The sequence below is a fragment of the Phaseolus vulgaris genome, chromosome 6 (assembly GCF_000499845.2).
Source record: "Phaseolus vulgaris cultivar G19833 chromosome 6, P. vulgaris v2.0, whole genome shotgun sequence".
NCBI classification, from domain to species: Eukaryota; Viridiplantae; Streptophyta; class Magnoliopsida; order Fabales; family Fabaceae; genus Phaseolus; species Phaseolus vulgaris.
The window spans coordinates 22957136-22985126 of NC_023754.2; the positions used below are offsets into that span (position 1 = coordinate 22957136).

The window sequence follows — 27991 nt, forward strand, 5'->3', positions numbered from 1 at the left end:
TTAAGTGTTAAGTGGACAACAGTGAGAAATATCATAAAAAATAATAAAAAGTAGTAAATATTTATAGAGGGAAAGTAATTGAAAATTCTAACAATAAAATAAATACACGCATGGAAGAAGAGTTATTATATAACAACCATGTTTTAGCTCAAAATCATTTTTTATTTATTTACAGGAAGATTGTTGAGCTCAAATTTCTTATTTAATAAATATTCAAAATCTTAAATAAATAAAATATAAATATAATCAAACTTATATATTAATTATTTAATATCTATATCTTTATACAAAGTGACCTGTTTTTAATCATTTCACATCGTTTCTCACTGAGATTTCTATTCTTTATTAAATTGAAATTATTTTTTTGATGTAATAAAATTAATTGTATAATTTATATCTACTAATATCTTTCTAATCCTTAACTAAAAAATAATTATTTAATTTTTACCAATTTAATAATTTTTTTTATTTTTTATAAATTATATTTGCAAAATCGTGATATATGCAGTGTTCAAAAGTATACAATTCCACTTGATAACCTATTGTTGATGTAAACAAAGCAACTACAAGAAGAAAAAAAACACCATAACTAAAGCCCGCGTAATGACTAATATTAGTTATTGGAAAGCAACATTCTTAAAAAAAAAAACATAAAATAATTCATTGGTGACTCAAATAGTTCAAATGACATCAACCATCACACCAATAGATGGATAAATGAGTGGAAGACACCACTCACAAGTTGTTTGGAATATCTTCAATAACCACCAACAACATGCTTAAACCACTGTAATTTTATAGAAAAACCTTATTAGGAGAACATGAGTGCTAGTATGGATAGAAATAAGAAAAAATGTATTTTCAAAATGAAAATTTTTCATTTGATGTTTTTTTTTTAGTTTAAATATCGTAGCATTGTGATAATTTTTTTTATATTGTTATTATACGAGTTTGAAAGGTCTTAATGTTATCTTTATCTCGTCATGTTACTTTTGATATTTGATATCAAGTGGATGAGATATACCTGCAAAATGTATTTCGATATTTAAATTAATATTCAGGACACGATGATTGAGAGTAATAAATATTGTTCGATACATATCATTGTCTTTGTTTGTGTACATATCTCAATTTTGTATGGTATATATATGTATTGACTTCTTTTTGTCACTGTGTAAATTTGTTCAAGGTTTTCCGATAAATATAAAATTTAAGGAAGAAAACTTAAAAATCATTTATGCTATTAGTGATTTTAGAGTGTGTCTATAGACACAATTGTGTTAGTTGTGAAGGTATTATAGTTGTTTGATTACAAGTTTAAAAATAATGATATTTGTTGGGTTATAAAATTGCATTATATAATTATATCTATGGTAAAAAAACTAAACACGTTATAAATATATAATTTTGTCAACCAATAATCTAAAGAAGTTTTTAAAAAAGAGACACCTTCTTCTATCACTAATATAAATTGAAATTAATTATAGCTGTTTGTGCTTCTTAGTCAGGGGGTTAAAGTTTCAATAATCCATAAAAGTTTTAAGTCAAACAAGACTTATTAATTACTTGTCGTTATTATAATTGGAATGCAAGAATACACTCTTTTTTTACTCATACAATTTTTTATTGACAATAAACAACTTGGAGATTGAAATTAAAAAAATATATCGACTTTTATTGGTTTCTTACTTTCAAGTAATCAGAAATGATTTTACCAATTAGTTTTGAAATAATTATAAAAGTAAATAATTAATATTTGCATAAGTCTTGGTCAATTTAATCAAAGCATATTTCTGGTTGTAATATAATTTTATTTATATTGAATTAAATTGATCATATAATATATAATAAACTAAGAACTATAACATTTAATTTTATGTAACTAACATTATATTTATTATTATATTGTGGAAAATTCAAGAAACAATAAAATCTTTTTGTGGCAACTAGTCAGTGCTCTTGCTACCATACTTTGGCATTTGAACCGGTGGTTTCTTGTTCCTTGCCATCAGAACCTTCCTCGCATGTTAACACACTTCACCCAGAAAGTTAAAGAAGATTCGCGTTTTCTTTTCTTATTTTCCCTTGGGAGCATTTTCTGCTTATTATTTGCATTATTATTTCTTTTCCCCGGTAATCGAAATCTGCAATTCACAATTATCTTTCTACCAACTACCTTTGCTGTGGTCTCCATATCTAGGGCTTCGAGTCCTCGTTGAAATCTCTCTCATTGCAGATTTACCACAGCTTCGCCTACTTCGATTGTTTTCTCTGCTTCTCTTTCTTTCTTTATTTATCATATTTTGAAAGTTAGGGCGTGAATTGGGCGGAGCCGCGTGGAAAGGAAATCGAATAAACATGTTTTTCAGCGGCGATTCCTCTACTCGTAAGCGTGTTGATTTAGGCGGTCGCAGTTCGAAGGAACGGGACAGAAAGAATCTTCTTGAACAGACGCGATTAGAGCGGAACCGGCGCTTGTGGTTGCGCCAGCAGAACTCTTCTGCACTCAAGATTCAGGTTTGGTTTCTCTGCTTCCGCATGCTTTTGATTCCACTGGTTGTAATCACTACGAAATAACTCTAATTCAATAGTCTAGTTAGTTACTGTGAAGTGTACCTCAGGTGGATCTACTATGCGAAAACAATTGAATTGAACTTTTATGTTTCTTTGCTTATTTATTTTGCAGCTATTTTTGCATTTTAATGCCTTGATTCTTGTAGTGAGAATTTGTTGTTGAAACTTGTGTTAAGCTGGCTGTGGCAATTTCAATTGCTGTTTTTGGAGTCTTAGGTGTGTACTTTTAAGTGTTTCAGATTGTTGAGGGTGTTTTTGAGATGGGATGATGGGTGTTCTGGCTTTCAGCCTAGCTATACACGCATAATTTCATTAGGAATCAGTAATAGTGACTTGAGCTGTTTTGAGTGGTCATGCAAAGCTAACTGCTGATTGAATATCATCATCATCATTATTATTATTTTGAAGAAGAATTTTACGAAGATAGGAGATAAAATACACCAGGAGGAGGATAGGGAGTCCTCCTATAACAATAATGAAAAAAATACTAGCTTATATTACCAACATGTACATATAAGTTCTTTCAACTCCTTGCTTATTGGTGATAACAATTTCCTTGAAATCTCTGAGCAGAGGGACGGAGAAAAGCCGTAAACTCATTCCCATTCCTTAATTAGATATGATGGTAATGGAAATAGACTACATTTTGGACATTCTTATCTGTTAGAATTACAAAACTATTCACGAGCCTACCTTTTAACAACAACACACTCCTACTGCATTCACTAGAGGAACAAAAGCACCTCACTGCCAAAAAATCAGAGATTCTCATTCTTCCCCTAATTTTGAAGCCTATGATGGGAAGTTGGTCCAAATTGTTCTAAAAATAAAATTTGCCTTAAAAAATGTCACAGCAAAAGTACTTAGTATTATTTAACACACACACATATGATTTATTCCTTAAATAGAAAATAGTCAGTAAAAACTAAATTTAAAACATATCAATCAAAAGTATATCTTTTACTTAATTTTTCTATCTCAATTCATTTAGTAGTTTGTCCTAAATTAATTGTAGGCCGTTTTTCTTTATAAAAAATATGTTTATTATTTTATGTGGTATTTTATTTTTAAATTTATTTAATAAATTATATATATTGTTTTATTGCATGGTTTTAATATGTTTAATAATTTAAAATAAGTAAAAATTAATACAGTAAGTAATAAAGTCAGCTTTTTGCTCAACTTTAAAATAGAATGTAAGTATTCTTTTCTTCATTTGTACCAAACTTGCTGCCATCAAAACTTTAATGTTCTCTTCAATGAAAGAAAGTGTAAACAACTAAAATATCAAATAAGTTTAATTTGTTTTTAATAAGTAGCCATGGGTACATATGATTGATGAAATGCAACTATAATACTTGTCAAGAATCATGTTGGATCTGAAAGCTACACGATCTAGAGGAAGTCAAGTGTTTTGTGTGGTTAGTGGTGCATGATGATATTGGGCATGAAGAGTGCAAAATTCACTCGACAAATGTGCTTGTTCTATGGAAGTCTGCCTGATAACAATAAATAAAATATTCTTGTCCCACTAGGCAAGCTCGGTTTCATGGATCACACCATTTTGCTCTACTGAAACCAAATTTGTAGGGATATTGCTTACCATGAGCTCACACTTGATGACTTCCTCTAGTGTCTTTTTTTATTTTCCTCTCCTCCTTTCATAGGACTAAAGACTGTGCAGTCTACTTTTCTTCACTTGGTCTTCTCGTGACCTTCTTTTTATATGGCCAAATCACCCTAATCAATTTTCTATTATTCTTCTATCAATTAGTTATACACAAATCCCTTCTCATATATGATAGTTCTATATATTTTCCTCTCTTGTGTGGTCGCACATCTATCTTAACTTTTTTCATTTTTATTACTTTCACTTTTCTCCCATGCTGTTTTCAACATTCACTAGTTAGACTAGCTGTTGAGTTTGGTAGTATTGTGCAATCACAAATAACCCCATATATCATTCTCCATTTTATCCAATCCTCATGTCTCCTGTGTGACATCCTTGTTGATTTCTCCATCTTTTTGTATTATAAACTTATAAACTTGTGGAATGGCATCTTTTGCTTTCAAGTCATATTCCTCGAGTATTACTAAAATTGCAATCCCTATGATCTATGTTATTCCTACCTAAGTGAAAATACTTTGTTTCCAAAGACTCTCAAAAATTCAACTTAATGCAGGATTTGCTGAATGTGTGTCAAAAAGTCAAAGATTCTCTATTTATAATGATCAAGAATGCAAAATAAGGAAAAAAAAAGAAGGGTAATAAGGGATGTAATTCCTGATCTCGAGCTATACATATTTCCCCGGAGTATCTAATCATATCTTGAATATTAGCCATGCATATTTTTCAAGTTATAGAGTATCATATCTCTAACATTCCCCATCAAGATGGATATATATCATGAGTTAAACTTGTTACAGTGTATCATATCTTTAACACTCATCTCTTCAATTTCAAATTTGATTATTAATTGTTCTCCTTGGCCAAGTTCAATGATCATTGAGGAAATAAATGTGTAGTTGTTTCACAGTTACAATGATATGGCATATAAACTGACTGAATCAATTAATCATACATTGCACTGCATATAGAATGATTTCAGCTTTGAAGATTTTGTTTACAATATTTTGCCATGGTATTTAACAATTCTCTTCAAAATTTAAATTCAATTTGACTTTATGAATTGGGTTGAATGCCTGTTGAATGATGCCATGCTATGTACTTTGCTTAAGAAAAAAAGTTTATGCAATCATAGATCATTGTTTATTTAAATTTTATTGTGTTTAGTGCCCATCATTTTTATGGTTCTAGGAAATTTGTTTTATAAAATTATAAATCAATTTTTAACGCTTACATCTATGGGAAATAAGCATTTCACATTTCCTAACTTTAAAGCTTAGGCCCCTAGAATATGGTTTCATATGTGCTATAAATGTCTATTACTGGAAAGATACATCTATGATGAGTGTTAATCCATCTTTCATGAGCATCTTGCAAATTGTTCACTGATTCTTGCTACAGAAATGCTTCAGAGGGAGAAAAGTTGTCAGAGCAGAACAGTCTAAACTACGAGAGAAATTCCTTAGCATCTATGGGAAGAACTGCCAGAATTTAGACAGGTGAATTTGGATTTTTATCTCTGAATTGTTGCATGAAATCTATTTACTTCCTTCCACTCAGTTTCTATAAAAATTATTATTGATGTATTTAGTATGATACCCAAACTCTGCACTGTTAAAACTGAAGTTAATGCCATTTTATTTGCATTCAGGAATGCTTTTGGTCCAGATTCTGATTTCCTCCGTCAGTTCCTCTATTTCTTTAATGCAGAAAATATTGAAGATTTTTTAATTCTTGTGCAAATTTGCCGATTGCTTCAACAGTTTGTTCGAGAGAGTGGTAATTTTTAATCAGAGTTCCTTTTGTCGTGGATTTTGTAGTTTATTTCATGTATATTTTATTAGGTTTTTAGCAAGATTCTGCAAGCTGGAATGTTTATTTCTTTTTCGTTTAATACTTCAACCACCAAAAGAAGATCTGTTTAACAGAACAATGCAAACCAATCCTTGTCTGACTAAGTGGACTCAATTACATGGGGAAACCAACCAAGGCCATCAAGCACTATAAACAACCTGTATTTTAATAAAACAATTCATAACAAGGTCTCTTTTATTAGTTTCTCTGAAAATTGTGAGTTTATCTCTTTCACTTTTAAGTGGATTATCTTTCATTTGACCCGTCATATGTATCTTTTATAGATCACATATATGCAGCACATTATTACTGTATCTTTAATCTTCGTTCTAAATATATTTTTTTAAAATTTTATTATGATTATTATTAGTGTTATTATTCTAAATATTTTTTATCCTGTTAATAATAATAATAATAATAATAATAATAATAATAATAATAATAAATATAATAATAGAAGAAGAAGAAAAAGAAGAAGAATGGGTTTTGTGGTTGGGGTGGGTGGGAGATTATCAGGTCACAAGAGTTGTATTACCGATTATGGGTCTTTGCTTCCTGCACTGTACATATTGCTTCTCCACTGCCAACAAGCCCTTTGCTGTTGGAATGAGGAAGAATGTATTTTGGAACCTTCATTCCGAAATATTTCAAGATTATCCATTCCAAAATGGGAGAGAGTGCATTCGAGAACCCTCATTTTGGATGTTAAAATGTTGTTCCTGATTGCATATTTTGAAGTTATGCTTTTATTACTTTCTGAAATGTCCATTCCAGGATAGTTTTTATGCCTGAACTTATTTCTTCACCCTTTGTGTAACATCCCACTAACAGTTATATTACTACTAATCATCACAAGATAATATAAACATATAAATAATATTCACATTACATTTTAAAGTTGCTTCAAAATAACTTTTATCCGCATAGGGATTTATAAATATATACATATCCCAAGAAAAAAAATCAAACAAAATATAAATTCTTTTCCCTCTCCTCAACATATTTCTGTTGAGATTCTTCTCTTGAAATATCATGTGCTCCTGTGTAACACTTTATCATCACAATTTGAAAATGAGACGCAAAAACACAAAACATGGTAAGCAAATGTTTTAAAATCTCACATGTATAAATCATTTACTTTAATTTGTACGTTTTCTCTCCAAACAATTATGTGGATGATTTGTGAATTTTTCATTTCTCTCAATGAATTCTTTTTCATGGACAAAAAAAGTGATAGTATAAAATCCTACCCCATGGCTGATGCTACATCTATTGTTAGTCATGTAAGAATAAGAATAGTATTAGTACCATGAACTATACTTTCTGTTCTTGAAAGCACTTGCATATAAGATATTATGGAAATTACTTTTGCTAAAGATGTTGAAGGATGTATTTATTTCATTTTTTGTACTTATTTTCTCCCAAATGAAGTCTGGTTTTATATAAAAATGTGGTTATATTTGAGACAGCACGGTAAGGAGAATGCAATTGACAACTTAGTCCCAGTTTTTTTGTTTGTTCCTGCATGTCTTTTGTAAGCCTAATCATGATTCATGGAGTCTGACTAAGTATGTAGACATAGAGACCCGAATATGTCATTCTTTATTTTTGCTGCATGCAACTGATCTAATATATTTCAATCTGTTTTTCTTGTTAGGACAAAAGCTGTATTTTTTTATTGTTGATATATGCCTCTGCATCCTTGCTGTATCTGCAAGTTTTATGGTTGGGAATGGAACTTTATGTGTAGTATTAAAATGTATGCAACAGGGGATGTTGTCCAACTTTTTGCTGCTGAGGAGTACTCGTCCAGGTGTGCTTTGGTGAACTATCGAGTGAAGCAATTTGTATATACTTGTATTCGTGCTGTACATCATAATAGGTTGGTTTCATTTGTTTAAAATTCATTATTTTTGGGCCTTTGACTTTTCTAAATTTTCTTGCTGGTTTCTATTTTCTTTTTAGTTTATTATTGTTTTGCATTGGATTCTAAGTTTCATGTTATTATTAAATAATACTACCTCCTTATATGCTTTATAGAAGAAATAAACAATTAATTGATTAACATCGATGAAAATTGCTTAGTTAGTTTCAATTTTAATTAATAATGTCGTGAATTTTAATATAGTTTAAAAAATAACCAGAGAATTGAATGGTTTAAGTCGTGATCATATTTATCAACACTATTGTAATTCAAGAGATAACTTTTCTCTAATGGTTGTAACTTATATGGTTAATAGACCAATGAATGCATCCACTTGTATGGGCAATAGACGTCTCATTATTAGACTTTGCAACAAATTAAGGGTATAAAATTTAATTCATATAATTAGGATAACAAAAAATTACACCCATTTGTTTCCCATATAGAGGACTGGGCATAGTATTAGTTAATTTCTTCTGTTTCATTTGTAGTATTTTTTAGGTGGTCAGCAGATTAAAGTCAGAAAAATGGTTATATTTATACTTTTTTTTTTGGGGTATGAATGAATTCTTCAAATGGTTTTTTATTTAGACTGGACCTGTATTCCTGAGTTTAATTGCTTCAATTAGAATGCCATTAGAAGTGGTGGCTGACTAGTGAATATGAATTTGAAATGGGTTATAGCCTATAGGCTGTGGAGGATCTTGTCAATACTTTGTGCTATTTTCTTTTATATATTGTCTTTTGTTAAAGACTTAATACTCATGTTGTTCCTTCTCCTTATACCCTTAGCTTTTGGGGGAGTTAGTTTATGACATGGGATCAAGGTCTCTATGATCATTTCGATTCTTGCACCCTCTGTCCATAATTAAGTTTATTTTAAGAACAAATGACAGATGCACATAATTAAATGGGCTTGTGCATTTATCATGGTTAAAGCCCAAATAAAATGGTTCACATGAGAGGGAAACCTTTTTATTTTTTTCATTAATAACTTAGTTTTGGGAGAGTTCATTTTATTAGTGAGAAAATTGAGGCTGTTTGATGGGTAGCAGTGTTTTTTTGGGAGAGTTTGAATGCAAGTTTCTACTGCTGTTTTTCAGTTGATTCTCAAATTCTCTAAGCGTTTTTTTTATTATGTGATTTATTATAGAGGGCAGAGAAAAAACAGAGGTAGGGGGAGGATAGAAAATCTCCAAGGAAGTTAAAAGAAAAAGGTAAAGGACAAAAGACAATTAAAGAAGATAAAAAACGCACCATGTTTGCTCAGACTATACATATCTGAGACCAGAACTTACAGAAATCATTTGAAGATCACCATAAGGGATCTGTAAACACCATCCTACCCACTTACATATCTATAAGCATTGATATACTCCCTAACCCCTGGATGAAGGATGTGGTACATAATGCTATTAGATTTTGTTCCCTTTATTTATTTTCTTAGCAGAGCAATATTGTTAAGTGTATTTAATCAATTCCTCAAAAAGCTTAAGTTGTTGGCTGTGTTAGACAAAGATCGCATGAAGTGTTTTATATCTAACATGGCTTTCATGCCTTTGACTTAAAGCAGGGACAACACACTGATCCTCTCTACCTTGTGTTGTAATTTACGTCTATTTAGAAAAGTGGGAACGTCAAAGAATTGAACTCTAGACCACATAATCACATGGTCTAAGGATCCAAGAGTTCTGGTCAAGTGAAAGTTCCAAGAATTTTAGCTTTTTAAGGATCATGGATCAATTAGTTTTTATAAATTCCTTTCAACGCAGGTTCTTAATAACTAAAAATTTTCATATTTGTAACAATTTCTATTACATGCTTTCTTGATTTCTCTCTTTTGTATGTTTTATTTCTAATTTTTAAATAGATATGGCTAAACTATAGGAAAGAGAGAGTTATTGAACTGAAACTGTGTTTTTGTACAACAGAAATTCTTTTTTTATATTGAGAAGAATATGAAATCAATACAATAAATACAAGCAATTTAATATCCTTTAATAATAAATATATGATAGGAGAATAAATTAAAACGTTTTTAATATAATATATATAGTGTAGATATTATTAACTATGTTGGATCTAAGTTGTTAAGGAAAAATTCATTTCTCTTTAAAAAGTTGTCACAATAAGATTTTGATTATTATATATTTTAAACACAGGTTATGGTGAACAATGAATTAAACTGGGCTCTGGTTTGGGTTTGGCTTGTTCCACTTCTACTTCTGTAATAATTAGATATATGGAGTCATCAAGAATGACAAGTATATGTGGTTGAATATTTGGTGATTTGTTTGTATTTCATGACATATCCTGGACATTTGTGTTGTCATTGTCCTTTTAAAAGGAAGATACATTTTGGCATGGATTTTGATGTTGCTGTATTTTTTTATTTGAAGAATACTTTAAAACCTTGGGTTCATGTTTTAGTCACATTGAATTTTTGTATATCTACATACCTGTTCCTTTGTTTATCTTGGGTACATAAAATTTCATATTTATGATATATATTCATAGGTAGGGACTGGTTTTTGTGTTATCATGCTTATATAGTATTTTTTTTCTGCACAGGTATCACTTGAAGGACCAGCTTTTATTAACTCCGAAGGAATCTAATGCATCGGCTATTCCTTTATTGGAAGTCTTAGTATTGTTGATAGATCTCAAACTGCCATGGAGCTGTAAGATAGTAGCATGTCTGTCTAAAAACAATGCATTTAGTCTACTTAGAGAGATTATTCTTACAGGAAAGGTAACATTGCAATTCTTTTTTTTTTTAGTTTTTATTTCTTGGCACCCTACAAAATCATCCTCATCTAGTGCCATATTAAGGTCAAAGAACAAGTTAAGATATCTTGGTTAACATATTTATCTTTTAATTTTCTTCATCAGTAATTATCCTAATATGTAAATATGTTCGTCAAAGTGTATTTTGTAATGCTTCCTATTCTTTATATTGTGTGTGGGAGCATTTGTTATCCTTGATACCGGTCTCATTTGAAGTTTTCTTGATGTCTAAGGAAGACTCTTTTAATAATAAACAACTAATCTCACGTGGTTGATTTTGAAAATGTGTTCCTTCAATGTTATAATGCAGTGTTTATTTTGGACTTGGCCTGACATGTGACGTGGCTTGACTCTCAAAAACGGCCACAGTTTTTATCAAAGATGATGTTTCATGGATTTATAGGAGAAACTAAGGGTTTTTACCAAAGATTTTAGTGGAGACAAACTTTGGATTTCACCCACTTTTTATTTGATCAGACCTTATTTTTCCACTCTTACTCCTTTTGATTGTGGTTTCTTGTCCCTTCAATGCAAACCATCTGACCAGAGCTCCCATCTATGTTTGTGGCCAACCCATGACACTCCAGTGGAGTTTCTGGCCCACTCGTATACACTCTGGAACACTGGAACATTGTTCTCTCTTCTTCTCTCTGTTCACATCCTTTGGTGTGTGTTCTGCTCATGTCAAAGAGGGGTCATGTTTTGTTTTATATTTTTTCTTTCATCATTACACTTAGAAATGTAAACTCCCTGTGTAGTTTTTTCTTTATTTCTTTAATGTTACTTGGATTGTTGCTGCTATTGAGCATATAAAATATTAGACAATGGTCATCCTACCATCTGCTATCTCATTTTTGGAGTTAGCCACCCCGCATTGCTATCTGGGATAATGATGATTATACAAATGATATTTAGTTTTATTATGTATTATGGTCTAGTCTCGTGGACCTATTTTAGGGTGCAAAGTTCTTCCAGTGCCTGTTTTTCTTCTTCTTTAAAATGACTTAAACCTAAAACCAAGCGTAAGGGGAATGAGGTGGCTCCTTGCTACTCACCAACAAGCATTGGTGAAATTTAGTATATTATTTAAAGGTGTAAGTGGGTATGGGTCGCATTGATTGTATTTCTCCTCTACGGATTGGATCATTGGTTTGTTTTAGTTCGGTTGAGTTCAAGTTCAATTTATCCTTACTGATTATGGTTGGTACGGGTTGATGTTTTCCAGACCGATCAAACCCAAAATGAACCAAAATACATATCACTGATTTTCAACACAAATTCTATGCAGAAATGTGGGAAAATGTTTAAGGTTATCTTATAATTTTTAATTTGTAAACAAATTTTAGAATTCAGTTATTAGTTATTTTTAATTGGTGGTAGTGGTGCATATATAAAATAACATGTTAGAGGCAAAGATAAAATGAAGTTACAATGAGTACACACCTGCCTAGAAGTACAAAGTAGATATTGATAGAGTCAGCTTCTAGATGCTAGGCAGAAGATAACCTTTTCTTTTCCAATAGGTGGGACTGAGCAAGGGCAGTAATGTAGTTTATTTATGGATTAATTTCATTTTTTTTGTTATAGAAAGCTTCCTTGTGCTCTAGAGGCTGCCAGACAGTCATTCCTCTTGTAAGGCCACGGTAGAATATGTCCTTCATGGGACCCCAAAATTCATAATGCACTTGTATTAAGATCAAAGCTTTTTTTATATTATTAATGAAAGTTATTAATATGTTTGAAGAAACTTCCATGCAGTGTATTGCATATGTTTGTGTTATAGTTCTTTGTGTGATTATTATTAATATTTGATGAATTCTGAGCTAAAGGATCAAATGTACAGTTAAATCTTATATTCCATCCACGTCATAATTCTAATCAGACTGCTTCTAGTTTTGTTATTTCGTATGATATTCATTTTATCTGTTATACCATGCTTTACTTGAACCCATAAACTACCTAAATGATCTACTGCAGGATAATGCTGAAAATTGTATTTACAGTGAAAAAGGATCATCATTGGAGCGTGTGCTTACTGTTCTAATATGCCACATTGGTCAGAAGCCATGTATCTGTTCACCAACTGATCCAGTATATAGCTTCTCATCACAGATCCTTACAATTCCTTTCTTGTGGCATGTTTTTCCAAACTTAAAACAGGTATACATTGTACTAACCTATTTGATGGACATCCTTTTCTCTGTAATAAGATGGGATTAAAGAGGTATTGTTCATCAAAGATGTTTATCTGTTCTGTAATATAAGGGGGAACTGAAATCCAGATTGATGTCATAGTGTTTAAAGGATCTATTCATTTCACACAGAAACCATGTATGATGATGATGAAATTCTTGGAAATCACTGAAAGAAATTTTACTCAGTAATTTAAACTCCTTTTATTTCTCCCTGTTGAAATACAGAAAATTAAATAATTCTATAAGTACGAACAGACATTCTAAATTCTCTTTGTGTGGATGGATCTTCAATACCTATATAGAGCACAACCCTGTTAACCAAAACTGAAGGAAAAGGTCAACATGCCATTCATAATTCAAGTAAAAGGACCATATGGAAAGACAAAATCTTTATTATGTGTTTAGGGTCTCTGCATGCTAATTTAAAAATCTGGGGGATTGGGGGATCACCTGAACTGACTAGAAATAAAGTTATCTCTATTTTTTTGCTTGTGTCTTTGTCTTTTCATATCTCCAGCCTTCATGCTGAATTTTCCTTGGCATGTTGGTTAATGTTTTACGACTATTTTTTTCTACTTGCTTTCACCTTGAAAAGTCTTGTGAGAAGTTGGATTATTTTTTTCTACTTAGGTTTTTGCAAAACAGGGCCTGGGCCAACATTATGTTCATCGGATGGCAACATGGTTACCAAATCTGATTAGTTCTCTTCCCAATGATATATCAGATGAATTTCCTACCTATGCCTGTCTTCTTGGAAATATATTAGAAATTGGTGGAATTGCTTTGTCTCGACCTGACTGTTCCTTTGATATGGTAAGGAGACTACAATTGCCATTTGTTAGTGTTATTCTAATATTTAATTTTATATTGCTTTGTGTAGCTTAGAAAATGGATTTTAAGCCTAAATCAACCTAAAAAATTTGCTCATAAGGTGAGATTTGTATTCACTAATACACTATAATTTGGTCATATCCGTCTTTGATGTGAGATTTGCAACACATATCCTCATGTCGAGAACTAGACATTTTGAGCATGGGACTAAATATTTTTGTGGTACTAGGTATTTGTGGGTGGTCCAAAAGCTAGTTTGTCTATTAATTTATTACAAACTTTGATTTGATTGGGTATACCAGATGTGATATTTTTTTCCTATAAATTTATAGTTGTGTTGCTTAAACTCTACACCTATTGTGCTTTTGGGCCTTGAACATTTTTATTCGATTTGATTGAAATGTGGATACTTTAGGTAAATGATAAACATAGAAAAGATGAATAATCTTAATAAGTAGTATTCTTTTGTTGAATATAATTGAGTATCTTAATGCCTTATAAGCAATCTTCGTGGTTGAATGTAGTTGAATGAACTTAAAATTATTTGCTTTAAAGAACAGAAGGAACCTCTGATTGGTGAGTATGTGCTTAATTAGGTATATGCATACCAGTGAATAGTAAATACAAAGCTCATATTTTAACGCATTAAAGATGTAAATAGTAGAAAAATTAAAGGTCCTAATATTTCAGTGTAAGCATAAGATAGAAAATTCTAAACAAGTATTTGTGGTCAAGATAGACTAGTAGGAAAAGGTCAATTTATTAAATATATATTCACTGGCCTTCTTTTAAAACATCATTTCATTTAAATTCAAATTGAAATTATTAATCTAGACTTATTTCTTTTATTTTTGCTAATTGTCAAACTTTTCATTGTGTTATAAATGGTGAGGCACTTAGTTTACAGCCAAAGGAGCTCATGTAATGCTTTAGAAACAATTACAATGAAGACACGTAACTTTTAATCAATATATTATAAGTCTTAATAATTTGATTCTGCTTTAACAACTGACCATATGTATAAATGTTAAACTTCTTTGTAACACAAATTTTGGAAATTACTCAAAAACACATTTTTTCTTGCTAAGCTTGGTTGTTTAGGAAGAAGGAGGAAGCACTAACAGATTGAAGAAGATTTACAGGCTTTGTGGATTAGGGCCGTTAGGCTATGCATTCATCTACCATTATGTTTAAACTTTTAACCATCTTCAAATCATTCTGCACAAAGCTTTGTCTTTAGATATGGCTGTGAAAGTGTATCTTTAAGTTTTTTTTTTATGGGGGCTTAGGGTTGGTGGTTTCAATCTTTAATGAGAATGAAGTTAGAAAGTTATTCTTAAAACCTAAGTTGATTTGTGTTTGTTTTGTATGCAGGCTATAGACCTTGCTTCTGTTACGACATTTTTGCTGGAATCATATCCATCTCCGACAAGATCTGATGGTAGAGAGAGTATGATTTCTGATTAGACCTTCAAGCTTTTCTTATTAAAGATACTATTTTCTTTATGAAATTTTATTGACAAATATCATCTTTCTTCTCTTTAAAAGAAGGAAGAATGTATTGTTAATTTGGTGAGAGTATTTCTGAATTTTTTGTTCATTATCATAAGGTACAATTACATCTATATATACATACATACTCCTAAAGAGACAGTTAGGCAATAACCTAGCCCTTTAATCCAGGAAATAACCTAACCCTTTAATCAAGGATGGATCACGTTTCCCAATATAAACAATTCTCAATATATACACATATACATTAATGTTTGGAAGGAAGAAGGCAATTACATTTCATGCAACAATATCTAAAAAGCCAAAAGGGGGAATAAAGAGTCAACCTCAGGTGTCTGATAAATTTAATTAATTAGTCTATAATCTGTTTGCATATTAGTTATAGAAACTAACTTAAAGCAAGTAGAAACCGTAGGCGAAATATTGACACTCCATATTGCAATTTGTCATGACCCAACAAAGATTAAGTTATTATTAGGTGAAGGGACATGAATGGTTTTCTATTACTTCTGTAACATCACAGCCTAGTTTTACCTGCAAACACTGAGTGTATAATTAGAAACTGCAAAAGAGTGGAAGGACACACTTTTTTTAGAACCCCAAGCAAAGTAATCTATCATACAGAAGTCAACTTACTATGCAATAATAAGTGTGCAACTTTTTCTATGTTAGATTTGAGCATAAACTCTGAAGCCTGGTTACTATATTTAATCATAATTATTATTTTTATTTTTTTGTGTGTATGGGAGATGGTTCTCTCTCTTTACCGTTTGTTTCTAAGCTGTGTAGTTTTAATTCCAGACTCTAAAATTGCTGAGGATGAAATGACTGGCGAAGATGAAGTCATGGAAGTAGTTTTGGATAGGAAATTGATTCAACAAATCTCTAATGCCATAGATACTCGCTTCCTTCTTCAACTGGTATACCATCTTGCAAATGATTTCTGTATCAAGTGTCAAAAAAAAATTCTCTACCATTTATTTTGAAAAATTGATGAATTTTGATTTTTGTCACATGCAGATAAATATATTATTTAGAGATTTTTCATCTGCCAATGATTCAGATCGTGAGCCAGAGGAGAGGGAGGTGGCAGCTGTTGGTGCAGTTTGTGGATTTTTACATGTTATCTTCAACACATTGCCTCTTGAAAAGATTATGACTGTACTTGCCTACAGAACTGAACTTGTTCCTATTCTTTGGAATTTTATGAAACGGTGCCATGAAAACAAAAAATGGTCATCCTTGTCTGAACGGTTATCATACCTCTCTGGCGATGCACCAGGTTGGCTGTTGCCGCTTTCTGTATTCTGTCCTGTTTACAAGTAAGAATCTTTTATACTATTGACTTGTTTAATAAATGCTTGTGTTGATGCACGAATTGTAGTTTCTGCACACTTTTAGTATTTCATTTAATCATAACCTGTTCTTCTTTAATCAGGCATATGCTCATGATAGTTGATAATGAGGAATATTATGAGCAGGAGAAACCACTATCACTGAAGGATATTAGAAGTCTTATCATTCTGCTAAGGCAGGTAATGTTATGGAATGGAATGCCTGTTATTTTAGTGAGACAAGTTGTTGAGAGTTCAGAGATTGAAATCTGTAGTTCCGAGGGAGAGGGAATTCATTCACAGATTGTTAAAATGAAAAATAAAATCTTTCTTGCTCTCTAATCATAAACAAGGTGTGTCAAATTTTTTCGAAGGATGTCTACCAATGTCATGCCAAAAATGTCAAAAACATCCCTAAAGTTTTAGTGCAATGCCCCTTACAAATGTAACCTGCTTTGAAGTAGCAACTAGTTTTTGAAGTTTGTTATTTCTGCAGGTGCTGTGGCAGCTATTGTGGGTGAATCATACCACGTCTGCTAATTTGGTAAAATCTGTTCCAGTCAGCACAGCAATTAAAAAGCAGTTCGAAGCCATTCAGCAGAGGGTTAGCATTGTAGTCTCTGAGCTTCTGTCCCAGGTAGAACAACAGAAACAATAGTTTCATGTTTCCTCTCTGTTGAACTTGGAAGATTTCATGATATTATGATGTTTTATCAAGGGCATCACTTGATACTTTACATTATAATGGGTTTATATGTTTGTGGCTTCTATAGTACTATGCTATAACTATTTCTGGGGAGTTTCAGAGAAACTGGACAGCCTTACTGCACTTTTATTCTTTTTTTCCCTTATCGAATAATTTTTCTTATTCCATTTTGAAGGGTATCTAATATTTTCTGTAGTGGTGCTTTCATTCCTTTTTCACTAATAAATAACCTCTGGTAAAATGATATATCATTTGTTTCTATTAAAAAGGAATGGCAATATCTTTTTTTCTATTAATTACAAGGAATATTTAGAGGTTATCCGTACTCTTCTAATACTTATTCAAGTTACAATTTCTTTGATGCCTCTTTCCTAAAAAGGGCATCTGCACTACTAATAACCTTATGCATCTGAAGGTTCTTTTATCTTTTTCCTAATTTACGTTTTCCCCCCATAGCTGCAAGATTGGAACAACAGACGACAGTTTACATCTCCCAGTGACTTTCATGCTGATGGGGTGAATGACTACTTTATCTCTCAGGTATTTCCTATACAATTGATATTTAGGGGAATATGCACAGAAACATGATTTGTTAGTTGTGCAACTTTTTTCTGCAGGCTGTTATAGAAAATACTCGAGCAAATGAAATTTTGAAGCAGGCTCCTTTCTTGATACCATTTACTAGCAGGGCTAAAATTTTCACTGTAAGAATCTCACTAAATTCTGATATTATTCAGATATGGGTTATTTTTGTATTACAGAATTACAGTTGATGATAATGAGCAGCTTTGGAGTTTCAGCATATCATATGTTTCCGATGTGTTTTCATAAACTAGCTGTTGTCTATTTATTGTTTCATCAGTCTCAACTAGCTGCTGCAAGGCAAAGACATGGATCTCAGGCTGTTTTTACTAGAAACCGGTTCAAAATACGTCGGAATCATATTTTGGAAGATGCCTACAATCAAATGAGTCAGCTGTCAGAAGATGACCTCCGAGGACTGGTAAGGCATGCTAATGTTTACTAACCATTTTCTCCCTGGTCTTGAGGACTTGTAAGTCATCCTTCAATTAAATTTTCAGATTCGTGTGGCTTTTGTTAATGAATTTGGAGTTGAAGAGGCAGGAATAGATGGAGGTGGAATATTTAAAGATTTCATGGAGAACATCACACGTGCTGCATTTGATGTGCAATATGGATTATTTAAGGTCATATGACATTATCCACTGTTTATGTTTTATGTTTCTTAACGTATAACAACTGCTAGATATAAAACCATTTTTGTACTTTGCCTAAAAGCGTAAGCTTTTGGAACAGTGCATTCAAGTCATAACCTCCATGATCGTGTGGTCTATAGTTTTGAATTTTATTACTTACATCCTTATAAACTAAAGTTGAATTTAAGCACAAGGTAGGTTTGTTCATCACAAAACTATTCACATATAGCCTAAGCTTTGAGTAGAATTTGTTCTGGATACTGTGTTAGTATTTTCATTTCAACGCAGTTGCCCAACTTGAGCAGCAAATTCAACTTTTAGATATTGTTGCAGTGGGGTGGCTGGTTTGGGGTGTATGGGTGAAGTGTGAAAGACAGGAATTGTAGTGAATAAACTTCACAGTTCATTTTTTTTTAATTTTGAAAATATAACTGCTATTATGCCTAGTAACAACGACCAACTGTTTGTAATGTGTCACTGAAAATATTTAAAAAAAAAATGCTTTTATGTTTTGTAATCTTTGGTTGGACATTGCTTCAGCAAAACACCTGTCTTTATAGCCCTTATGTTTTTACTTTGATTTATTGGTTTAATGGCTATCTGATGTTCCGAACATCATTATATCCAGGAAACAGCAGATCACCTGCTTTATCCTAATCCTGGATCAGGAATGATACATGAACAACATCTCCAATTTTTCCATTTTCTTGGTACTCTTCTTGCAAAGGTATGTTTCTGTCCATTTTCCTCCATCTTTTTAATAAGGTGTCACGACATCCCATATTTTCTTAAAATGGTCAAAATAATCCTTACATGATCTAGGGAATCTTCCTTTTCAGTTCTTTTTAATATATGAAATCAGAGGCTATGCAGCCTTAATATATGGCTAACCTGTTAACATTACCTGTAGTATAGCCCTGCAAACTTCACTCTCCAGATGTCAAGTTCGTAGGTGCAAGAGGGGTGTTTTAAGATTTCCAATAGTGTATAGTAGGAACAGGGCCAAAATACTCCGTATAAGACCTGGTTATTCTCCTCCCTTAGATAGTTTTTTTGGGGTTTAGTTTGGCTCAAGCAATCTGGTATAATGTGGGACCGTGCATAGTGATTGAATCTGCCTAGTGGGTCATTGTTCTGTATCTGTTATTTGTTTGTATGCATTATTTTCTTGTGTGTTTGTTTGATTAGAACAACACCTCACGCTTACAGATTACATTTGCAGGCTATGTTTGAAGGGATTCTGGTTGATTTACCATTTGCTACATTCTTTTTGAGCAAATTGAAACAAAAGTAAGACTTGGTTGTATTGGTTTGTTTGCCTCAGTTATTATTTACCCTATTTAAATTTAGATTGTTCAATGCTCAGATCTTGAGTTTCCATGCATTTGTTCACTTGCTTATGTTTTGTGATTCACAAATGACACTTGGTATTAATGTAATGCAAAAGCTTGTTGTGAATGTATTTATTTCTTGAAATGAATGGGCCTATGTGCTCTTCCCATAGAAGTGGTTTTCTACTACTACATTAAATATTTTTTCTGTTTTTGAAGTTTATTCCTGTGTTTGTGGTGGGTGTCAACCCAATAAATTTTGTTCCTACTCTGTTTAGAAAATAATAAGTGTAGAACATTGAGAGGGTTATATCCATACAGACTGGTAAAGCTTACTTCCTTTATGAAATTAAAAAAAAAAAACAATACAGAGATGTGGAGGAAGGGGAGGGGGTTGAATTTAAACCAATAGGAAAAACTAAAAGATGATTATGATTTAATGGCGACAAAACTGTAGCCCACGGTAAAATCTTAGGTTCAGTTCTTAGGATTGATTATTGATTCAAGGATGTATATTTTCTCTTTAAACAAACTGATTTTAGATATTAATAAGCTGTAATAGCCAATTTCTATGTACTTTCTTGATAACCAAGAGAAGATCTTTGACTACTTCCATTACCAATACACTAGCCTAAATAAACTTCTAGGATTTAGCCTATCAATAGCTTTAACTCCTAATGGGAACTAACTAACATGTTGGCTTGGTTCATTTAGATTAGGCTGTATTTCTACTCCAGTGTCGTTGATTTCCACTAGTTATTAAGGATTAATAGACAATTATAGATCTACTGTTCTAATTTGTTTTATACTATTGTTAACTGGAGAGAACCATGTTTGCGCAGCCAACAAAGTAGTAATTTGGACCTTCATCATCCTGTAAAAGATTTTAGTTACTCATGGAAGCCATAAGAACACAAGAACAAAGGAAACTAGAAAGAGAATTAATTACCTAGCTTTAAACAAAGACACAAGTCTCCTCTTAGAGTTTCTGAAACTTTTTTATATTTAAGGTTTCTAAACAAGGCCTAAAAGTTGAAGGATCCTAAAGAAAACTCGAAATATAAGAAAACATACAGATTTCTAACTGAGCCCTAGTGAAAACGTCCTAATTAATTTTTGGATGTTCCCCAAGTATCATGTAGTCAAGGGTTATGATGATTGACTTCCTATTTTCTTCCTGCATACGATTCAAATTACCTTGGATCCTTTATAAAGGTTGAAATTTTCTTTCCTATATAGAAAATAAACAAGAAAAATTACATGAACCAATAAGATAAAGCCATGCAAATTACTAAGTAAACATGCCTGTGCTAGGAATATGTAGAAAAAGAAAGAGAAATTATTGCTAATTTGATATGCATTAGTTCTATGAGAGGTTTGTGCTTTAGTGCTATAAGAAGCTATACTTCTTGCTTTCTTATGCCTTTATTTTCCGGTTGTATCAGGCACAACTATTTAAATGACTTGCCTTCCCTGGATCCAGAATTATATCGTCATCTTATTTTTCTTAAGGTAATATCTCCTCTTTGGCTTTCATTTCCTGGCATCTATTTCATTATTGAGAAAACTCTACTAAAATTAATTTAGGTACGCTAGTTATTACTGGATTGAACAAGGTTTCTTGCAAATAAAATAACAGCTTAAGCTCGTATGCAAGCTATAAAAAACTAATAGCACTATATATAGGTTACATAATTTTTTTTTAATTAACACTCACGTTTTGATGGCCCTGTGTTGAATTGATATGCACTAAAAAAAATTCAATGTTAAAAACAAATATTGTCAAATTCTAGTTTCAATGTTGGAATGAAAGAAGGGGGGTTTAAGATCAAATGTAACAATTCATCATTCATAAACATATTGTCATACTTGCATATGTATGATCAAACAACATAAAATCAACATTGGAATAGAAGGGGGGATCATAGCATGAGTGTTATACATGTTTGGACTACCACAAATATTAATGTAACTAGTCCTACCATATATACGTGATATACTACCCATAGATACATAATATATTTTAGCACTATGTTGTCCTTGGATTAAGAACTATGGGTGGGGATTTTGTAACACAATTGCTTTTGAATTAATGAAAGATTGCTTGTAGGAAAGCCTTGATTTTCTCGGTGAGTGTGTCAATATTTTCCCACTGATTCTTCTTTGACTAACAGCATTATGAGGGTGACATTTCGGAGTTGGAACTATATTTTGTTATAGTAAACAACGAATACGGAGAGCAAACAGAAGAGGAGCTACTTCCAGGCGGAAAGAACACCCGTGTTACTAATGAGAATGTCATTACTTTTATTCATCTTGTAGCCAATCATCGCTTGAATTTTCAGGTAAAGTAAGGCCTACTTTGAATAAAGTTCTCAATTAACACTCATAAGAGAAAAAATAAATGAATAGGTAAAATCAATTTATGCTTGTTAACCTTTTTATATGATCTCTTTTCTAAAAGTTGAGTGCATAAAACGTTTTTGGTTTAGTTTATGGGAAATTTTGATTCATTTGACCTATCTTTCTTGTACCAGAACTGTCTATAAGAAAAATAATTAACCAAACAAGGCTTAATTTTTTTTAATTTAAATTGCATCTCAGAGTGACTATAATTATGCATCAAATATATTAAAAATAACTATCTTTTTTAGATACGTCAACAAAGTTCTCATTTCCTGAGAGGATTTCAGCAACTTATTCAAAAGGATTGGATTGATATGTTCAATGAGCATGAACTTCAGGTTTCCTTCTATCTTGACCGACTTTCAGGCATCTAAAGCTATGGTTTTTTTTCATTTGAATTCTTATTCTTGCATTGTGATCTTATTGGTTTGATAAACAATTATCGTTTTCTCCTACATGCCATAATTTACGCCTGACTCTTGCTACAAATTTATGTTCTTCATGATTGATAATTATAAAGTGAAAAGTACGCCTTGACTTTGTTATATTTGCTTCTATGTTTTGATTTTCTTAAAAAGTGACTTTAAGCCTATTTAACTTTATAGAACTAGTCTCGTGAATGAGGTTTGTTCCTAGTTATATACTATAATTTGATCCTATTTCTAGTTAATGGGAGATCTTCAACACACCCCCTCATACCATACTCCCATATCAAGTGTGTGATTCAATATTTGTGGGTGGTCCAATAGATACAACCCACTCTGCTCCTTAGCAATCAGAATTGTCTTCCCTGTGGCAAGGTTTTGAAATACAAGGGGAGAAAAAAGTTACTCAACAATTTTAATCTTTCGTTAGCTTTTGTATAGAAAGAAGGCTATTGGTCAATTTTGGGACTTATAAGACATCCTTTAGTACATTAGAGATGATTTTAAAGTTATATTTATGGATTCGCATATGGGCACACTATCACCATTTAGCAATGTTGTTCAACAGTTTGGTATGACTCGCAATGAAGCATATCATTCATCTTTTTACCATCGCTCGAGTGCTAGGTGTATCTATCTTGTAGTATATGTTGATGACACTGTTCTTACAGACAGTGATCATCGTGGCATCTTACAACTAAAACATTACCTTTGTCAACACTTTTAGACCAAAGATCTTGACAAACTCAAATATTTCTTAGGGATTGAGATAGCACAATCTAATACTGTTATCTCTAAAAAAAGAAATGCATTGGATATTTTGGAGGAAACTAGGTTGATAAATTCAAAATTTGTTGATACACCCATGGATCCCAATGCCAAACTTCTACCCTATCAAGGGGAGCCTCTCTCAGATCCTAAGTACAAAAATTAGTTGGAAAATTAAACAATCTTGTTGTTAGTCGTCTTGATATTTCCTTTACCATCAGTGTGGTGAGCCAATTTCTTAATTTCCCTTGTGAGGACCATTGGAATGTAGTCATTTGTATACTAAAATGCATTAAAGGCTCTCCTAAAAAAGATTTGTTATATGGTCACAATAACCATACTAAAGTCATTTGTTATTCAGATGCTGATTCATCTGACAGAAGATCAACTTTCGGATATTGTGTCTCCATTGATGATAACTTGATCTCTTGGAAGAGCAAGAAACAAAGTGTTGTGGCGAGATATAATGCAAAAGCAGAGCTATGGCCTCAGCTACTTGTGAGCTTATTTGGCTTAAACAATTACTTTAAAAATTGCATTTTGGAGAGGTTAATCAAATGACACTTATATGTGATAATCAAGTTGCTCTTCATATTAGCTCAAATCCATTTTTCCATGAAAGGACCAAATATATTGAGATTGATTGTCATTTTATTCGAGAAAATATTGTATCGGAAGATGTCAAGATTGAGTTTGTTAATTCAAATAATTTATTAACAGATATTTTTACTGAATGCTTTTGTGGTCCAAGGATTGATTATATTTATAAGAAGCTGAGTATATCCGAGGTCAGTTTTATGAAATTGAGTTTGACCTCAAGTTCAAACTCTTAAGAGGTATGAAGTGCATTCCAAATGATATCATTGTGTTGTAACTAATAGTCCACAATTAGTTGCGACCTCTTCAATGGCTTCCTTAATGGTAGTCTCAAGGGTCCTATTTAGTCCCATAGTAGCTAGATATATAACTTAAAATAAAGCATATAAAGTTTAGGAAGTGCTGATGTTAAAGTCAGTTTTATTAATCTGAGTTTGGTCTTAAGTTCAAACTCTTAAGGTATGAAGTGCATTCGAAATGATATCATTGTGTTGTAACTAATAGTTTTCTATTAGTTGTGTGACCTCTTTGATGACTTCCTTAGTGGTAGTCTCAGGGGTCCTCTTTAGTCCCACATTAGCTAGATATATAACTTAAAATAAAACATTTGAATTAGGAAGTGCCAACGTTATAGTTGGTTTTATGAAATTGAGTTTGGTCTTAAGTTCAAACTCTTAAGAGGTATATAGTGCATTCCAAATCATATCATTGTGTTGTAACTATAGCCATAGTTTTTTGTGAACATGTGGTAGTCGAAAGGCTTGGTCTTTTAGTACACTTATTTGTTGATGAACTTCAATATTTTGTTGAAATTTTTTATATATATTGTTCAACTGCCAATTTTCCTGGATTCGGTTTTCAACTAATTCATGTTTTCTCTAGAATCTGTAATTTGTCTCAATGTAATTCAGTACTGAACTTGCTTCACAGTATTGTTTTCCATAGCTTTTGATATCAGGTTCACTTGACAGCTTGGATGTTGATGATTTGCGGCAGCATACAAACTATGCAGGAGGCTATCATAGTGTAAGCATCTGGTATTTTTGTGAGGATTTAGTCAGTAATGCAAAAGCAAGAAACATTCAAGTGATACACTAACTGAAAAACTTTTCGAGATTGTTCTTTTGCTTAGGGTTTTTTTTCTATGATTATTTGTTGGATTTTGAAGATAGATAAGATGGAGATTGTAGAAACTGAGAGACATGTAGTCTTTTATTGATGTATAAATCAATCACGGAGTTACTCAGCCTAGGAACCAGTACCCATTTAAGGCCTATTTGTATAAATTATTCTATAAACACTTACTACAAAAGAAAATAAAGAAGGAAAAATGAAAAGAAAAAAAAAAATCTGCAAATTAAATTAATTTATGCATATGTTAATTTGTAGAAGTTTCATATAAAATGTTTCTTTTTAGTCGTTATTCCTTTTCCTAACTATAAATGTCCATGGAGAAACATATCTAAAGAAACCCTTAATTTATGAAGTGAACACATAATATGGTTGCCAAATTCTTCCCATCTCCACTCAATTAACTCAATCCTAAATCAGCTCCTTTAAATTCAACCGGCTCATAAACAGTGAAGCTTTTATTTTTGCATTTTAACTCTGTAAGGTGAGTACTTTCCGTTGGAAGAATATTTTTGGAGTTCTGATGAGCATGGGTTTGCCATTCAGCAATGGATCAAATTTGATTCTCATTCTAAGGGTCTTGGTCAAACAAAGGGAACGATTTCTGTGGAAGTGTGTGTAGTCTTTTCAACCTTCCAACTTTTGAGTATAGCATTTGATTGATGCTTAATTATGTGATTTTTAAGGTCGGCTCATGCTAAACCAATTACTGGATCTGGTTATGTTTATATCTTCTGGTTGCTGTTGCACTGAAACTTCCTCCAACTTGGTTTTCTCTTTCCTCCACGTTGGAGGATATCTGTGCTCTTCCAAATTTTACCTTCTACATAAAAGGGATGTTTGCTGATCTTGTAGCTTATGTTTGTTTTTTTTTTCCATCTATCTAGGGTAAAATATCAGTAGTCTGGATGTTTTTTAGCATTTGAACCATTTTGGTTTATCAGTTTTCTTTTTTTTGTTTGTTTGTTTGTTTGACTTGTGAATTCTGACTTGTGTTTTCATCTGATAGGAGCATTATGTTATTGAGATGTTCTGGGAAGTTCTCAAAGGCTTTTCATTAGAAAACAAGAAAAACTTTTTGAAGTAAGATGCACACCGCAATAAGATTTATTTGCTCTTTTTATGTCATGTTAGTATGAGATAAAAATTTATTATCCTTACAGGTTTGTGACAGGTTGCTCTCGGGGACCATTGCTAGGATTCCGATATCTTGAACCTTTGTTTTGCATACAAAGGTATGCTTTGATTGTATTAAATATTTTCTCCACTTGATCTCTACCAAAGTTGGTATATTTTACAGACAAAAGGATCGTATTGGAATTGTCTGATGTCTCTTATTATAGGGCCGGTGGTAATAGTTCGGAGGAAGCTCTTGACCGATTACCGACATCAGCCACCTGTATGAATTTACTAAAGCTTCCACCTTATAAAAGGTTCGTCATAGTACTTGTCTTTACAGTTTGAAGTGTGTACATGAAAATTTGTTTGTCTCTACCGTTGTAGAGCGGTTAGAAAATTAAAGATGTTTGAACTAATAACACTGACATAAGTAAGGAGAAATTGCGTTTTGTCAATTTATAGTGTATGTGTACCAGATATCTGAAAGTACATAGGAAACACAAATTTAATCGAGAGAATCAGATTCTCTAGATTTAACATTACACCGTCTTGTTGACGCATGAGTGTGTCACGGAAGAATAATGATTTTAGAATTGTAAAAATATCGAAATATAGTCTTAGCAGATTTAAAAATTTGAAAACCTTTTTAGCTGGTCTGAAACCTTATTAGGTAGTTCTTGGATATTAGTTCATTAATAAGATGTTTGTTGTGAATGTCCTTAATGTTTGAGCTTGGACATCAGTCATTATATAAGAACTTCTCTATGATAATAGTTCACGTTAAATTTAATTCAAACATTGTTTCACGTTAAGTTTTCGAGGGAGGGCAGATCTCTGGTTTATGGTTTCCACTTCAGTATTATCATTTCCCTCAATTTTGTCTATGTTACGACTATGAAGACTAAGGTTTTGAGCCACGATAACGGGAACCATTTTTCTTAACTCTAGTCAATATTCATGCATCTTTGCATGATCTTAATTCTCGATAATGTAGCTTGGATTTATTTTATCTGGTGTAAGGTTTTGATGTATTTTGTGTGGCAAACCTACTCACTCATTTTCAATGCAGTAAAGAGCAACTGGAAACCAAATTACTGTATGCCATAAATGCTGACGCTGGCTTCGATTTGAGTTAAAAGGAGGCGCCACTATTTACCGCATCATTTCGTTTCAATAGCATTAGAGGTCCAGTAATATTCTTTACTAGACAAACGCCACAGAACAAGAATATTCAATGTAATGTGAACTGAGGGATAGGAATGCCATGTACATAATATATTCATTTTCATCTTCTCACTGTCAATTTGTCCTTAAATGTAAATATATTTGATGAAAAATAATTACAGTGGGATACTTTTTTGTATCACTAAAGTTGTGTGGAATTAAATTATTCCGGAACGAACCCAACTTACACTCGATATTATCAAACATGGCATTCCATACGATAATACATAAATAATGTATTTGTTTGAATATATATATATATATATATATATATCTTTGAAGAGCATAAATTATACAAGTGTGACTATAAATGAGTTACATCAAATCTCAGCCCTTGATTTAGTTTTAATCTTACAGCTAATGTAAATACTGAAGAAGTTAGTCACAGTTCCTAGATTGTACACTGACTATGCTAAATAGACTTTAGTA

At 32.0% G+C, this 27991-nt stretch overlaps 1 protein-coding gene across 3 annotated transcripts; it reads left to right on the forward strand.

Moving 5' to 3' along the window:
* Positions 1 to 1896: 1896 nt before the first annotated feature.
* LOC137831965 (E3 ubiquitin-protein ligase UPL6) lies at positions 1897 to 27749 on the forward strand. Of its 3 annotated transcripts, none has more exons than XM_068639887.1 (26): positions 1897 to 2517; positions 5603 to 5700; positions 5853 to 5980; positions 7826 to 7937; positions 10551 to 10731; positions 12744 to 12926; positions 13592 to 13774; positions 15167 to 15242; positions 16106 to 16224; positions 16325 to 16626; positions 16743 to 16839; positions 17135 to 17275; positions 17801 to 17884; positions 17962 to 18048; positions 18207 to 18347; positions 18427 to 18552; positions 19190 to 19288; positions 19784 to 19851; positions 21338 to 21404; positions 22067 to 22237; positions 22547 to 22636; positions 25034 to 25114; positions 26229 to 26302; positions 26383 to 26454; positions 26563 to 26652; positions 27408 to 27749. In XM_068639887.1, exons 1-26 carry the CDS (start codon positions 2359 to 2361, stop codon positions 27472 to 27474), a joined length of 3096 nt encoding a protein of 1031 aa, XP_068495988.1. In that variant the 5' UTR covers positions 1897 to 2358; the 3' UTR covers positions 27475 to 27749. The 3 variants fall into 3 exon arrangements, with proteins under 3 accessions (XP_068495988.1, XP_068495991.1, XP_068495990.1); XM_068639889.1 differs by having other exon boundaries at positions 1956 to 2517; positions 17801 to 17860; XM_068639890.1 differs by lacking the exons at positions 25034 to 25114; positions 26229 to 26302; positions 26383 to 26454; positions 26563 to 26652; positions 27408 to 27749 and adding an exon at positions 23853 to 24065.
* Positions 27750 to 27991: the final 242 nt, after the last annotated feature.